The sequence below is a fragment of the Nerophis ophidion genome, linkage group LG10 (assembly GCF_033978795.1).
Source record: "Nerophis ophidion isolate RoL-2023_Sa linkage group LG10, RoL_Noph_v1.0, whole genome shotgun sequence".
Classification (NCBI taxonomy): domain Eukaryota; kingdom Metazoa; phylum Chordata; class Actinopteri; order Syngnathiformes; family Syngnathidae; genus Nerophis; species Nerophis ophidion.
In genome coordinates, this window is record NC_084620.1 from 58,205,209 (window position 1) to 58,219,859 (window position 14,651).

Here is a 14,651-nt window from a genome sequence, read left to right on the forward strand (position 1 = left end):
CCCGCAGTCTTTTTTTTACGAATCCACGCTGTTGTAACAAGTACTGAATGTGGCTTGGCATTGTCTTGCTGAAATAAGCAGGGGCGTCCATGAAAAAGACGGTGCTTAGATGTTGTAGATGTTGTTCCAAAACCTGTATGTACCTTTCAGCATTAATGGTGCCTTCACAGATGTGTAAGTTACCCATGCCTAATGCTTAATTTCCAATAAATTTTGAGTTGCGCACAATTTCGCTTAGTAACCAAAATAATTTCATTTTAGCTGTATTTGTTAAAAATAAGTCCGACAAATGTAAATCAATTTCGCTTAGTTATTGCAATAATTTCATTTTGGCTTTATTTGCTAAAAATTAGTTGGACTAAGTCATTTTTTATTGTGTTGTGAGAATGTACTAATTTTGAGTTCTTGTATTTGTTGGAAGGAAATCCTGCCCTCATTTTAATTGAGTTCATTAAATGAGTAATTTTTTGGAGTGTATAACACAAAGCTGACACTATGTTTTGTCTTTAAATATGTGTCATGTCTGCTTTTTAGCATGTTTTTCTTTTCAAAATAAAAACATATCTAAATCGCATATTTCCACTTTTTAGTATGTGGCCCTTTAATATTAATATATATTCCAAACATTTTTTGTTAGAATAAAATTATTGTGCCTCCGATATTAAAAATAAGTATGTCACCCATTAATTTGTACGTAAACAATTGAATTATTAAATAGGGATTTGTTTAATAACATAAGGCGGTTATACATTATATTAATTAAAGGCCTACTGAAATGAGATGTTCTTATTTAAACGGGGATAGCAGCTCCATTCTATGTGTCATACTTCATCATTTCCCGATATTTTTGGTGAAAGGATTTAGTAGAGAACATCCACGATAAAGTTGGCAACTTTTGGTGGCTAATAAAAAAGCCTTGCCTGTACCGGAAGTAGCAGACAATGTGCGCGTGACGTCACGGGTTGTGGAGCTCCTCACATCTGAACATTGTTTACAATCATGGCCACCACCAGCCAGAGCGATTCCGACCGAAAAAGCGACAATTTCCCCATTAATTTGAGCGAAGATGAAAGATTTCTGGATGAGGAAAGTGGGAGTGAAGGACTAGAAAAAATAAATAAATAAAAAAATAGACGGCAGAGAGATTCAGATGTTATTAGACATATTTACTAGGATAATTCTGGAAAATGGCTTCACGGTGGAAGAGGGGTTAGTGCGTCTGCCTCACAATACGAAGTTCCTGCAGTCCTGGGTTCAAATCCAGGCTCGGGATCTTTCTGTGTGGAGTTTGCATGTTCTCCCCGTGAATGCGTGGGTTCCCTCCGGGTATTCAGGCTTCCTCCCACTTCCAAAGACATGCACCTGGGGATAGGTTGATTGGCAACACTAAATCGGCCCTAGTGTGTGAATGTGAGTGTGAATGTTGTCTGTCTATCTGTGTTGGCCCTGCGATGAGGTGGCGAATTGTCCAGGGTGTACCCCGCCTTCCGCCCGATTGTAGCTGAGATAGGCGCCAGCGCCCCCCGCGACCCCAACAGGGAATAAGTGGTAGAAAATGGATGGATGGATGAAATTCTGGAAAATCCTTTATCTGCTTATTGTGTTACTAGTGTTTTAGCGTTTTAGTGAAAGTCGGAGGGGTTTGGCCACGGGTGTAGTGACTGCCAGTGTCTCGGAGGGAAACCACGTTTCTCGGCGAGGCAAAGCAAAGGCAGCCGTTGGGGGCCGGGCTGAGATTTTGTTTTTTTTCCCCCTTCCTCCACGGTGGAAGCATCCCACGTTCGGGGGCGGCCGGTCGGAGGAGGCAAGACAGGTGCACGAGGAACAACGGAAGCTCTCCGCTCATGTCTACGGTAAGAGCCGACTTATTAGCACCATTTTCACACCGAAACCTGCCGGTTGACATGTGGTAGGGAACCATGTTCGTTTGACCGCTCTGTTCCACAGTGAAGCTTCACCTTTGGGTATGTAAACAAGGAAACACCGGCTGTGTTTGTGTTGATAAAGGCGGCCGCAATACACCGCTTCCCACCTACATCTTTCTTCTTTGACGTCTCCATTATTAATTAAACAGATTGCAAAAGATTCAGCAACACAGATGTCCAGAATACTGTGTAATTATGCAATTAAAGCAGACTACTTTTTATGACATTTTATGAACATAATTTGGTGTGACAACACTTTTAACGACTTGCTGCAGTTTAAAATGGGGTTTGTCATTTAGCGTTGATTGAATGGAGCATCACGCGCATGCGCGAAGGGTTACATCACGTGATGACAATATTGACTGAAGCCCTACTTAAATTGTCATTGTCATATTGTCATTGCAATTATGGCCACTTGTTTCTGTCGTTATTTAAATAGAATGAAAGTAACGAGTGTGGTGTTTTGAGGAGGTTAAAAGGGCAGCTTTAACATCAACTAACGTCAACAATGAGGGCGAACGGCGCAGCTCGTATTTGTGACGTCATCATTTCGACAATGTCTCGTATTGTGCAAGTTTGTGACCTATTGGTTACATCGCTGCGGTTTTGTATCGAATTTGACGCTTTAGAAAGCCCGAAATGTCTTAAATGAACTTTACTCAACTCACCTAAAGGGAAAAGGAGGCTGGTGTAAACAAGATCCTATTGGTCCATCATGCCGTCAATCAACAGCGAGTCCAACTCTCATTGGTTGGTTCATGCAGACCGCCCTCTGTTGTGTGTCATTAAAATCAACACTGCATAGATTTTAGGAGGAAACACGTACAATATTTTTTATATAATTTCATCAGCGCTTGACTTCATTTTAAACAATCCATTTACCTGTATTGACAGTTTAAATAGTGTGATGTTATTTATAAAATCCCGAAGCAGAGCTTCCTGCGCGTCATGCAAATTTTCTGCACGGCACTTTATTTTGAAGGAACAGACGGATATGGCCCACAAACTAATGCAGCTTGACTCCTTGCCAGGGAGGCAGCTCTTTCGCCTTATTCATAACTCGTTTGTATATTTTCAAACTTTATGCTGCTTATAGTCGTGCTTCAATGACGAACTTTGCGTTGGCCGGCGTCCTCGCCGTCTGCGTCTTGTGGTGAGTTACTTTTTGTTGGATATTAGTGGCAATTGTTACCGTTACAATTCAGCCTTGAGTGGCACTTCCGCCTAAGTTTTGACAACAACTCTCATTTGGTGTCAAAGTTCGATAAAATTGCATAAATGTCTACCATTAATTGAGATAGTATTTTTTGTAAAGTACAGCTTGTGTCATTTCGTGCACTTTTGAATTCATACAATGTCGACTTTTGCTTCCTGTTTTCTTCAAGCGTCATTCGGTAAAAACATGCGGCGGGGAAACATCCGGTTGTCGGTCAAGGTTGTGGTGTTGGTGTGTGTGGTTTTTAATTAAATGTCATAATAATACATTGATATATTTTTTAATGATGCTTTTTCGCAAGACTTCTTGCGAGGGATAGACAGATGTTGGTTTTTCGAGACTGATAAGTCATATTTATTTGCAGTAAAAGTAATTTCAACATGAATGGTATATGTCAGTAAGGCTTTAACTTTTTTATTTTTTTTTTATTTTTAGGAAACGTGGGACCAGTAGCAACATAATGTTTTATGCAGCACTAATGTGGTTATTTAGTAGTATTAAAGGCCTACTGAAACCCACTACTAGCGACCACGCAGTCTGATAGTTTATATATCAATGATGAAATATTAACATGGCAACACATGCCAATACGGCTTTTTTAGTTTACTAAATTGCAATTTAAAATTTTGCGCAAAGTATCCTCTTGAAAACGTCGCGGTATGGTGACGCGTGCGCGTGACATCACGGATTGTAGCAGACATTGTGTTCCAGCCCCGATCCCAGCTATAAATCGTCGGCTTTAATCGCATAATTCCACAGTATTCTGGACATCTGTGTTGCTGAATCTTTTGCAATTTGTTCGATTAATAATGGAGACGTCAAAGAAGAAAGATGTAGGTGGGAAGCGGTGTATTGCGGCCACCTTTAGCAACACAAACACAGCCGCTGTTTCCTTGTTTAAATTCCCGAAAGATGACGGTGAAGCTTTAGAATGGAACCAAGCGGTCAAGCGAACATGGTTCCCTACCACATGTCAACCGGCAGATTTCGGTGAGAAAATGGTGATAAGTCGGCTCTTACCGTAGACATGAGCGGAGAGCTTGCGTCGTTCCTCGTGCACCTGTCAAAGAGGCAGCTGCGGACTCTCTTGCCTCCTCCAACTGGCCGCACTCGAACGTGGGATGCTTCCACCGTGGAGGAGGGGGGGGGAAAAAATCTCAGCCTGGCCCCAACAGCTGCCTTTGCTTCGCCTTGTCGAGAAACATGGCTTCCCTCAGAGACACTGGCGGTCACTACACCCGTGGCCAAAACCCTCCGACTTTCACTAAAACGCTAAAACACTAGTAACACAATAAGCAGATAAGGGATTTTCCAGAATTATCCTACGATGGATGGATGGATGGATGGACAATAGGAGTCATTTTTATTCTTGATAGAAAAGTAGGCTCCAGCAAAAAGAACTTTTCTCATGCAGGGCTGCGGTTATTTATCTACTTCACTAATTATTATTTTTTATAAATACTAAATATTGGTGTCATGTGTGTATATTGTATCTGCTAGGTAGCTCTGATGTAGCCATACATCCATTTTCTACCGCTTGTCCCGTTTGGGGTGGCGGGGAGTGCTGGAGCCTATCTCAGCTGCATTCAGGCGGAAGGCGGAGTACACCCTGGACAAGTCGCCAGCTCATCACAGGGCCAACACAGATTGACAACATTCACACACTAGGGACCATTTAGTGTTGCCAATCAACCTATCCCCAGGTGCATGTCTTTGGAGGTGGGAGGGGCCTATCCCCGGGTGTATGTCTTTGGAGGTGGGAGGGGCCTATCCCCAGGTGCATGTCTTTGGAGGTGGGAGGGGCCTATCCCCAGGTGCATGTCTTTGGAGGTGGGAGGGGCCTATCCCCAGGTGCATGTCTTTGGAGGTGGGAGGGGCCTATCCCCGGGTGCATGTCTTTGGAGGTGGGAGGGGCCTATCCCCAGGTGCATGTCTTTGGAGGTGGGAGGGGCCTATCCCCAGGTGTATGTCTTTGGAGGTGGGAGGGGCCTATCCCCAGGTGCATATCTTTGGAAAGGGGAAGGGCCTATCCCCAGGTACATGTTTTTGGAGGTGGGAGGGGCCTATCCCCAGGTGCATGTCTTTGGAGGTGGGAGGGGCCTATCCCCAGGTGCATGTCTTTGGAGGTGGGAGGGGCCTATCCCCAGGTGTATGTCTTTGGAGGTGGGAAGGGCCTATCCCTAGGTGCATGTCTTTGGAGGTGGGCGGGGCCTTCCCCCTGGTGCATGTCTTTGGAGGTGGGAGGGGCCTATCCCCAGGTGCATGTCTTTGAAGGTGGGAGGGGCCTATCCCCAGGTGCATGTCTTTGGAGGTGGGAGAGGCCTATCCCCAGGTGAATGTCTTTGGAGGTGGGAGGGGCCTATCCCCAGGTGCATGTCTTTGGAGGTGGGAGGGGCCTATCCCCAGGTGCATGTCTTTGGAGGTGGGAGGGGCCTATCTCCGGGTGCATCTCTTTGGAGGTGGGAGGGGCCTATCCCCAGGTGCATGTCCTTGGAGGTGGGAGGGGCCTATCCCCGGGTGCATGTCTTTGGAGGTGGGAGGGGCCTATCCCCAAGTGCATGTCTTTGGAGGTGGGAGGGGCCTATCCCCAGGTGCATGTCTTTGGAGGTGGGAGGGGCCTATCCCCAGGTGCATGTCTTTGGAGGTGGGAGGAGGCCGGAGTCCCTGGAGGGAACTCACGCAGTCATGGGGAGAACATGAAAACTCCACACGGAAAGATCCCGAGCCCAGGATCGAACCCAGGACCTTTTCTATTGTGAGGCACACGTACTAACCCCTGGTCCTCCGTGCTGCCCAGCTCTGTTGCAGTTGTTAAAAAATAGACAGATATATGTCAAAATGCCAAATATCAGTCCATTCTACTTCTTGCCTTCTTTTTTTTTTTTTTTTTTTACATTTGAAGACATGACTTGACCACGGTGCAAAATACAAACCCCGTTTCCATATGAGTTGGGAAATTGTGTTAGATGTAAATATAAACAGAATACAATGATTTGCAAATCCTTTTCAACCCATATTCAGTTAAATGCACTACAAAGACAACATATTTGATGTTCAAACTCATAAACTTTATTTATTTTTTTCAAATAATAATTAATTTTAGAATTTCATGGCTGCAGCACGTGCCAAAGTAGTTGGGAAAGGGCATGTTCACCACTGTGTTACATCACCTTTTCTTTTAACAACACTCAATAAACGTTTGGGAACTGAAGAAACTAATTGTTGAAGCTTTGAAAGTGGAATTCTTTCCCATTCTTGTTTTATGTAGAGCTTCAGTCCTTCAACAGTCCGGGGTCTCCGCTGTCCTATTTTACGCTTCATAATGCACCACACATTTTCCATGGGAGACAGGTCTGGACTGCAGGCGGGCCAGGAAATTACCCGCACTCTTTTTTTACGAAGCCACGCTGCTGTAACACGTGCTGAATGTGGCTTGGTATTGTCTTGCTGAAATAAGCAGGGGCGTCCATGAAAAAGACGGCGCTTCGATAGCAGCATACGTTGTTCCAAAACCTGTATGTACCTTTCAGCATTAATGGTGCCTTCACAGATGTGTAAGTTACCCATGCCTTGGGCACTAATGCACCCCCATACCATCACACATGCTGGCTTTTCAACTTTGCGTGGATAACAGTCTGGATGGTTCGCTTCCCCTTTAGTTCATCCATCCATCCATTTTCTACCGCTTATTCCCTTGTGGGGTTACGCGGGGCGCTGGCGCCTATCTCAGCTACAATCGGGTGGAAGGCGGGGTACACCCTGGACAAGTCGCCACCTCATCACAGGGCCAACACAGATAGACAGACAACATTCACACTCACATACACACACTAGGGCCAATTTAGTGTTGCCAATCAACCTATCCCCAGGTGCATGTCTTTGGAAGTGGGAGGAAGCCGGAGTACCCGGAGGGAACCCACGCATTCACGGAGAGAACATGCAAACTCCACACAGAAAGATCCCGAGGCTGGATTTGAACCCAGGACTGCAGGAGCTTCGTATTGTGAGGCAGATGCACTAACCCCTCTGCCACCGTTAAGCCTCCCCTTTAGTCCAGATGACAAAATGTCGAATATTTCCAAAAACAATTTAAAATGTGGACTCGTCAGACCACAGGACACTTTTCAACTTTGCATCAGTCCATCTGAGATGATCTCGGGCCCAGAGAAGACGGCGGCTTTTCTGGATGTTGTTGATAAATGGCTTTCGCTTTGTATAGTAAAGCTTTAACTTGCACTTACAGATGTAGCGACCAACTGTATTTAGTGACAGTAGTTTTCTGAAGTGTTCCTGAGCCCAGGTGGTGATATCCTTTAGAGATTTCTTGATACAGTGCCGTCTGAGGGACGGAAGGTCACGGTCATTCAATGTTGGTTTCCGGCCATGCCGCTTACGTGGAGTGATTTCTCCAGATTCTCTGAACCTTTTGATGATATTATGGAGCGTAGATGTTGAAATCCCTAAATTTCTTGCAGTTGCACTTTGAGAAAGGTTGTTCTTAAACTGTTTGACTATTTGGTCACGCAGTTGTGGACAAAGGGGTGTACCTCGCCCCATCCTTTCTTGTGAAAGACTGAGCATTTTTTTGGGAAGCTGTTTTTATACCCAATCATGGCACCCACCTGTTCCCAATTAGCCTGCACACCTGTGGGATGTTCCAAATAAGCGTTTGATGAGCATTCCTCAACTTTATCAGTATTTATTGCCACCTTTCCCAACTTCTTTGTCACGTGTTGCTGGCATCAAATATGTTGTCTTTTTAGCATATTCAACTGGATATGGCTTGAAAAGGATTTGCAAATAATTGTATTCTGTTTATATTTACATCTAACACAATTTCCCAACTCATATGGAAACGGGGTTTGTAAAATGTGGCAAACGTGTCGTCATGCCAGGTGATGGACGAGCGGCCGTCGGAGGCGAGCGACGAAGAGCGAGTCGTGTTGCGAGACGACACCCGTCGGCGGAGAAGAAAGAAGGCCATCATGGCGTCCGGCTGCAGCTCCATGGATCACATCACCGTGGAGTTCCTCCTTCCCACTACGGCAAGGGGCGGGACCGGCCCAGACTCTCTGCAACTGGAGGTGGCGGGCAACTGGACGGTGGAACAGGTGGCTGGACGTGTGGCGGACTCACTGTCACTTAGGACGGCTTTAAACTCTTGTCCGCTCTTCAGGTGAAAGCTCAGGTGTGGCTGAAGGCGGTGACCTCCAATCTCTGTCCCGAATTCTACCAGCGCTTTTCCCCGGACCACTGCATCCTGCTCTACCAGAAGAAAGGCAACATGTGTGAGATCTACGACAAGCACCAAGTCTTCCAGACGCTGGACTGCATCCGCTACTGGAAAGGTTGGCACCTCCGCAACATTCTGTCTGCACCTTTTTGCTGCACCGTAACTCGGGCGAGGAGTCTTTGGCCATTCAATTGGATTCTTGGGGGAAAGATTCCGAATCAATACTTTTGAATAACTTTACCTGCACATTACCTACCTTCTCTGTATCCTGGAGTCAAACTGGTGCCTCCTTCTTTCACCCAGTCAACATATCTTTACCTGCACATTACCTACCATCCCTGCATCCTGGGGTCAAATTGGTGCTTCTTTCTGTCACCCATACACGCTGGTGCTTCCTGCCATCACCCAGACAACATATCTTTACCTGCACATTACCTACCTTCTCTGTATCCTGGGGTCACACTGGTGCTTCTTTCTGTCACCCATACATGCTGGTGCTTCCTGCCATCACCCAAACAACATATCTTTACCTGCACATTTCCTACCTTCTCTGTATCCTGGGGTCAAATTGGTGCTTCTTTCTGTCACCCATACACGCTGGTGCTTCCTGCCATCACTCAGACAACATATCTTTACCTGCACATTACCTACCTTCTCTGTATCCTGGGGTCAAATTGGTGCTTCTTTCTGTCACCCATACACGCTGGTGCTTCCTGCCATCACTCAGACAACATATCTTTACCTGCACATTACCTACCTTCTCTGTATCCTGGAGTCAAACTGGTGCCTCCTTCTTTCACCCAGTCAACATATCTTTACCTGCACATTACCTACCTTCTCTGTATCCTGGAGTCAAACTGGTGCCTCCTTCTTTCACCCAGTCAACATATCTTTACCTGCCCCTTACCTACCATCCCTGCATCCTGGGGTCACACTGGTGCTTCTTTCTATCACCCATACACGCTGGTGCTTCCTGCCATCACCCAAACAACATATCTTTGCCCGGGATATTTATTTAAACATATTTTGGGGGGCTCAATTCTTTATTTTTTTAATCAATTAGGAGAGATGTTTTTTTTTTTTTGACACCCCTCATAATTGATAATCAACCTGTGTTGTTTCTTCAAGCGTTGAAAAAAGAGGTAGGGCGGATCAAGCTGGTTCCTCATCCGCAGCCGTCAGACCAGACGCTTAAGTACCAGCACTACCTCAACTACCTGATCGGCTACGACGTCACCGACGTCAGCAACGTGCACGACGACGAGCTGGAGTTCACCCGCAGGAAGCTGCTGACGCCGCGCCGCAACCAACTGATGGACCGCGATCCCAAGCTGTACTCCATGGATCCCTGGGTGACACACAAGCCGCTGCCCGAGCACCTTTCAGGGAAGGTAAGGTGTTATTGGTGCTTTATCAGTATCGTGCTTTAAACCCCGCATGGAAAAGTTGTGCACGACAAAACATGCTCATTGGAGCCATCGATCCTGACTCAGTTTTCAATAGAATAGAATAGAAAGTACTTTATTGATCCCTGGAGGAAATTCAGCACCACAGTTTGCTCACAATTAACAATAAACACTTAAGTAATTTTTACATGTGAATAATATGAATACAGTCCATTATACAGCATTATTCACATGTGAATAACATAAATGCAGTCTATTATACAGCATTATTCACATGTGAATAACATAAATGCAGTCTATTATACAGCATTATTCACATGTGAATAACATAAATACAGTCTATTATACAGTGTTATTCGCATGTGAATAAGATAAATACAGTTTATTATACAGCATTATTCACATGTGAATAACATCAATACAGCCTATTATACAGCATTATTCACATGTCAATAACATAAATAGAGTCAATTATACATCATTATTCACATGTTAATAACAAATAGTGTCTGTTAGACAGCATTATTCGCATGTGAATAACATAAATACAGTCTATTATACAGCATTATTCACATGTGAATAACATAAATACACTCTATTATACAGCATTATTCACTTGTCAATAACATAAATAGAGTCTTTTATACATCATTATTCACATGTGAATAACATAAATACAGTCTATTATACAGCATTATTAACATGTGAATAACATAAATACACTCTATTATACAGCATTATTCACTTGTCAATAACATAAATAGAGTCTTTTATACATCATTATTCACATGTGAATAACATAAATAGTGTCTATTATACAGCATGATTTGCATGTGAATAACATAAATACAGTCTATTATACAGCATTATTCACATGTGAACATAAATGCAGTCTATTATACAGCATTATTCACCTGTGAATAACATAAATACAGTCTATTATACAGCATTATTCACATGTGAATAACATAAATACAGTCTATTTTACAGCATTATTTACATGTGAATAACATCAATACAGTCTATTATACAGCATTATTCACATGTCAATAACATAAATAGAGTCTATTATACATCATTATTCACATGTCAATAAGATAGTGTCTGTTATACAGCATTATTCGCATGTGAACAACTTAAATAGTCTATTATACAGCATTATTCACTTGTGAACAACATAAATACAGTCTATTTTACAGCATTATTCACATGTGAATAACATAAATACAGTATTTTACAGCATTATTCACATGTGAACAACATAAATGCAGTCTATTATACAGCATTATTCACATGTGAATAACATAAATACAGTCTATTTTACAGCATTATTCAGATGTCAATAACATAAATACAGTCTAATATACCGCATTATTCACATGTCAATAACATAAATAGAGTCTATTATACATCATTATTCACATGTCAGTAACATAAATAGTGTCTATTATACAGCATTATTCATATGTCAATAACATAAATACAGTCTATTATACATCATTATTCACATGTGAACAACATAAATACAGTCTATTATACAGCATTATTCACATTTGAATAACATAAATACAGTCTATTTTACAGCATTATTCACATGTGAATAACATAAATACAGTCTATACAGCATTATTCACATGTGAATAACATAAATAGAGTCTATTATACAGCATTATTCACATGTGAACAACATAAATACAGTCTATTATACAGCATTATTCACATTTGAATAACATAAATACAGTCTATTTTACAGCATTATTCACATTTGAATAACATAAATACAGTCTATTTTACAGCATTATTCACATGTCAATAACATAAATACAGTCTATTATATATCATTATTCACATGTGAATAACATAGTCTACTATACAGTGTTATTCACATGTGAATAACATAAATACAGTCTATTATACAGCATTATTCACATGTGAACAACTTAAATGCAGTCTGTTATACACCATTATTCACATGTGAATAACATAAATACAGTCTATTATACAGTGTTATTCACATGTGAATAACATAAATACAGTTTATTATACAGCATTATTCACATGTGAATAATGCAAATGTGTTCGTTTGTAAGTTTGAGTTCATAAAAGAAAAGATCAGCACAAATTGTCTTATTGGGACCCGAGCAGCGGGGCAATCAAGGTCCCTATTGAAATTGCTGTTTTTTTCTTCCATACGTTTGGATGCCTTGGCCGTCATTACGCACGAAAAGTCCTCATATTTCGTACAGGCGTCAGGTAGGGTGAAAAATTAACATTTTTTGGGTTCCCCAAAATTAAATTACAAAATTGGCTCTCAAGCACTACCTTTCAAAATGATTTAAAAATTGGCCCCCCTACTAGTTTCACATATGGACACGAAAATTGCAGGAGACGTCTATCATGACGAGACTCAGGAAACAAATCTCAAAAACACCTATCTAAAAACAGACAGGAAGTCGGCCATATTGGTTTCCGTCGGCCATTTTTCATCGAAAAAAATATGTACTTTAGCAAACCCCTTCCTTAGGACTGTTGCCAAATGAGCCGCTGTTAAAATTGCAGATACTCCACATGAAGGTGGTGAAATCGTGGGCGTGGCCTAGCGCCAAACTTTGATGTTGCTAAATGTGGCCGACGCCATCACCAATGATCGGATCTTCTTCCTAACTGACATGTTCTGTAAGTTAAAAGGTTTTATATACTGTGCTCCTGAGTTAATGTTGCTTATTATTCTGAATGTATTATTATTTATTGACTTTATTTAATGCATTTTTCAGTATCAAGTGGTTGAAGTTGGTCTTGTCTTTCCCGATGACCTGACCCACCATTTCAGTAAGATAGTATCATGTGTGTTGTTATACAAACCTAAAAGCAGTGAAGTCGTCACCTTGTGTAAAAGGTAAATAAAAAGAGAATACAACAAAGCATTTTCAACTTATATTCAATTGAATAGACTGCAAAGACAAGATATTTCATGTTCACACTGAGAAACTTGGTTATTTTTTGCAAGTGTTAACTCATGCCTGCAACATGTTTCAAAAAAAGCTGGCAAAAGTGGCAAAAAAGAGTGAGAAAGTTTAGGAATGCTCGTCAAAGACTTATTCGGAACATCCCACAGGTGAACAGACTAATTTGGAACAGGTGGGTGCCATGATTGGCTATAAAAGCAGCTTCCATGAAATGCTCACTCATTCACAAACAATGACGGGGCGTGGGTCACCACTTTGTCAACAAATGTGTGAATAAACCGTCAAACACTTTTAGCACAACATTACTCAACGAGCTATTGCAAGGAATTTGGGGATTTTACTATCTAAGGTCCGTAATGTCATCAAAATGTTCAGACAATCTGGAGAAATCACTGCACATAAGCCATGATATTACTCACCTTGGATTCCTCAGGCGTTACTGCATCAAAAAGCCACATCAGTGTGTAAAGGATATCACCACATGGGCTCAGGAACACTTCAGAAAATCACTGTCAGTAACTACAGTCGGTTGCTACATCTGTAAGTGCAAGTTAAAACTCTACTACGGCGTGGCGTGGCGCAGTGGGAGAGTGGCCGTGCGCAACCCGAGGGGCCCTGGTTCAAATCCCACCTAGTACCAACCTCGTCACGTCCGTTGTGTCCTGAGCAAGACACTTCACCCTTGCTCCTGATGGGTGCTGGTTGGCGCCTTGCATGGCAGCTCCCTCCATCAGTGTGTGAATGTGTGTGTGAATGGGTAAATGTGGAAGTAGTGTCAAAGCGCTTTGAGTACCTTGAAGGTAGAAAAGCGCTATGCAAGTACAACACATTTACAATTTATTGACTATGCAAAGCTAAAGCCATTTATCAACAACACCCAGAAATGCCGCCAAGGCAAGGTTAACTTACACATTTGTTAATGCTGAAAGGTACATACAGCTTTTGGAGCAACATATGTTGACATTCAAGGGACGTTATCAGGGACGCCCCTGCTTATTTCAGCAAGACAATGCCAAGCCACGTGTTACAACAGCGTGGCTTCAGGTACTAGACTGGCCTGCCTGTAGTCCAGACATTGAAAATGTGCGAAGGCTAAAATGTGAGGCAGGAGACTGTTGAACAACTTAAGCTTTACATCAAGCAAGAATGGGAAAAAATTCCACTTGAAAAATGTGTCTCCTCAATTCCCAAACCTGCACTGAGTGTTGTTCAAAGGAAAGGCCATGTAACACACTGGTAAAAATGCCTTTTTTGACACGTGTTGCTGCCATTACATTCTAACTTCATGATTATTTGCAAAAAGTTTCTCAGTGTAGATGAAATATCTTGTTTTTGCAGTCTATCCATTTTCTACCGCTTATTCCCTTTGGGGTCGCGGGGGGCGCTGGTGCCTATCTCAGCTACAATCGGGCGGAAGGCGGGTGTACACCCTGGACAAGTCGCCACGTCATCGCAGTCCTTGCAGTCTATTCAATCGAATATAAGTTGAAAAGGATTTGTTGTATTCTCTTTTTATTTAGCATTTACACAAGGTGACAACTTCACTGCTTTTGGCTTTTGTACATTACCTTTTATACCTGCCGTTTCAAATTTGATATACACATTTTTTAAACAGTTTTACAATAAAATATGTTATGAAATATAAAGTATTTATTAACTGTTCATAATGACGTGTCCGTAAAAAAACCCAAATACATTTTTCTTACCTTATCTAATTAAAAGTAAGAAATAAAAACGAGAGTGCAGAACATTGACCGCCATCTTGGTTTGAAAACAAGAGGGAAACATTGAAGGACACAAAAGACATTGAAAGAGAAAAGAACTTCACACAGATAAGTCCAACACAGCAAAATAAATAAATATTATTTTTTTGGAAGTTATTGATATTGTACTTATTATATAATA

At 42.1% G+C, this 14,651-nt stretch overlaps 1 protein-coding gene across 1 annotated transcript in view; it reads left to right on the forward strand.

Annotated features, from left to right (window-relative positions):
- The first annotated feature begins 2,916 nt into the window (after positions 1–2,916).
- pik3cg (phosphatidylinositol-4,5-bisphosphate 3-kinase, catalytic subunit gamma) overlaps positions 2,917–14,651 on the forward strand; it is a 66,362-nt gene continuing 54,627 nt past the window's right edge. The window contains exons 1-4 of the mRNA XM_061914223.1: positions 2,917–3,078; positions 8,037–8,252; positions 8,318–8,489; positions 9,503–9,765. Coding sequence (XP_061770207.1) covers positions 8,040–8,252; positions 8,318–8,489; positions 9,503–9,765 — 648 coding nt within the window. The 5' untranslated portion in view covers positions 2,917–3,078; positions 8,037–8,039. The remainder of the gene's footprint in view (positions 3,079–8,036; positions 8,253–8,317; positions 8,490–9,502; positions 9,766–14,651) is intronic.